Source organism: Ceratina calcarata, unplaced genomic scaffold (assembly GCF_001652005.2).
Source record: "Ceratina calcarata isolate Rehan_Ccalc_2016 unplaced genomic scaffold, ASM165200v1 scaffold25.2, whole genome shotgun sequence".
Lineage (NCBI taxonomy): Eukaryota > Metazoa > Arthropoda > Insecta > Hymenoptera > Apidae > Ceratina > Ceratina calcarata.
The window spans coordinates 1-1551 of record NW_017147018.1 but is presented as its reverse complement, the minus strand read 5'-3'; the positions used below and the strand labels follow the sequence as shown (position 1 = coordinate 1551).

The 1551-nt window shown below is 45.5% G+C and overlaps 1 protein-coding gene across 1 annotated transcript in view; it reads right to left on the bottom strand.

Annotated features, from left to right (window-relative positions):
* Nucleotides 1-1002, bottom strand: part of LOC108623014 (uncharacterized) — a 3791-nt gene extending 2789 nt beyond the window's left edge. Inside the window, exons 1-2 of the mRNA XM_026811913.1 lie at nt 910-1002; nt 643-728 (exon numbers count right to left, since the gene is read on the bottom strand). Coding sequence (XP_026667714.1) covers nt 643-728; nt 910-1002 — 179 coding nt within the window. The remainder of the gene's footprint in view (nt 1-642; nt 729-909) is intronic.
* Nucleotides 1003-1551: the final 549 nt, after the last annotated feature.

The following is a 1551-nucleotide window of genomic DNA, read 5'->3' as shown; positions in this document are numbered from 1 at the left end:
TTTAATAAATAAGAAATACGAAATTATGGCAATACTGTTTTCGGTTTTTACTGAAAGAATTTCAACCAACTTGAATAATTATTAAACTAAATCCTTGTAATGCATGACGATTCGACGAACTATAACAAAATTAATGTCGGACAGGTTTAAATATTTCTTGCTGACACGGTTTGCATAAAATTTGACTTGGGTAACGATAACCGAGTCGCGATTCGAGCTGCCAATGTCAGAACCGGGGGGTACGAGGCTTCGTCGTTTCCCGTTTGTTTCGCGTAATCAGCGGCCCATTGTACCCGCTATCGGCGATAAACACGAATGTGGCGAGCCACGGCTGGATGATCCTCGACTAGAAAATGGAATTTCATTAAGCGTCCCCGGGAACGATCGCGGCCAATTCCGGTGTTCGGTTAATTACGAATTTATTCGTTCGCTCCTGGCGGCCGCGTGTTTACCGATTCATCGGGCAATTCCGAGCGGTAATGCGCCGCTTATTCTTCCCCCGGACTCGACACTCGAATTTCGCCGATTGTCCAGGCCTGAAATCCGGGCCGAACCGGGGCGGGGGTCTCGACCCTAAAATCCCCCCCCTCCCACCCTCCCATCGAATTTTCAGTTTATGGAAATCGTTCTGGATTTGCTCACCGGTTCAATAAATTCTCGATGGCCGCGTAAGTGTCCTGCAGATTCAAATCCCTCGACTGTCTGGCTGGCATTATTGTAGGCTCCAGCTCCGACAAGTTTGACGGAAGTCTATAATTGAATTGGAACGCAGTGGAGAACACCAGGCTTCCCCTTTTGTTCATCGTAACCGGAACGGAGACGCCGATCGTGAACTGGAAAATTGAACCGGCGGTAAGAAGAATTGTAAGAAAAAACTACTTTAGAATCGTCGAGAAATTAATGAAATACCTGAAACAACGACCTCTCGTTGAACAGTAGAATATTTTGGCTCGTATGAAGGAAAGGGGACAGCGAAACGGCGATGAAAAATAAACGACGCATGTTAATTTTCGTCGAAAGACTTGTACGATTTTTGTATCACTGGTCAACGAACCGGCCGCGAATGGCCTCCCGTCGGCGGCGCGTCCGCTACGAGTTCATGGCGACGTGATAATGAACGCTGGTATTCGCGCCGGAAGACCGGAGTAGGCAGGTATGGTGTTTGCGTTCGATGAATATTCGAAATTATAGTCCGGCGACAAATTTTGGCTCGCCGGACTGAATTATTGGACAATTTTTAGCCCCGATGCGTACATAATTTTCCTCGAAAAATGCACGCGCCGCGCGAAACCCAAACCGCGGTCTTTAATAATTTACAGAATTGTAAAACGGAAATTCGCATAAAATGCTTGCATACAGTATTTATGGCCGCGTCGAACATTCGTAGACACCGTGTAATTTCCTTTCGGAATAAATGATTTCGACCGTAAGTATTACAATACGATATGATATTCCATGTAATAATTGTCATCATGTTCGATGCTGTGTTTCATTTAATGGTTGACGGAACAATTGATACGAGCAGAGGATCATTTCGTATATTCATGCGTT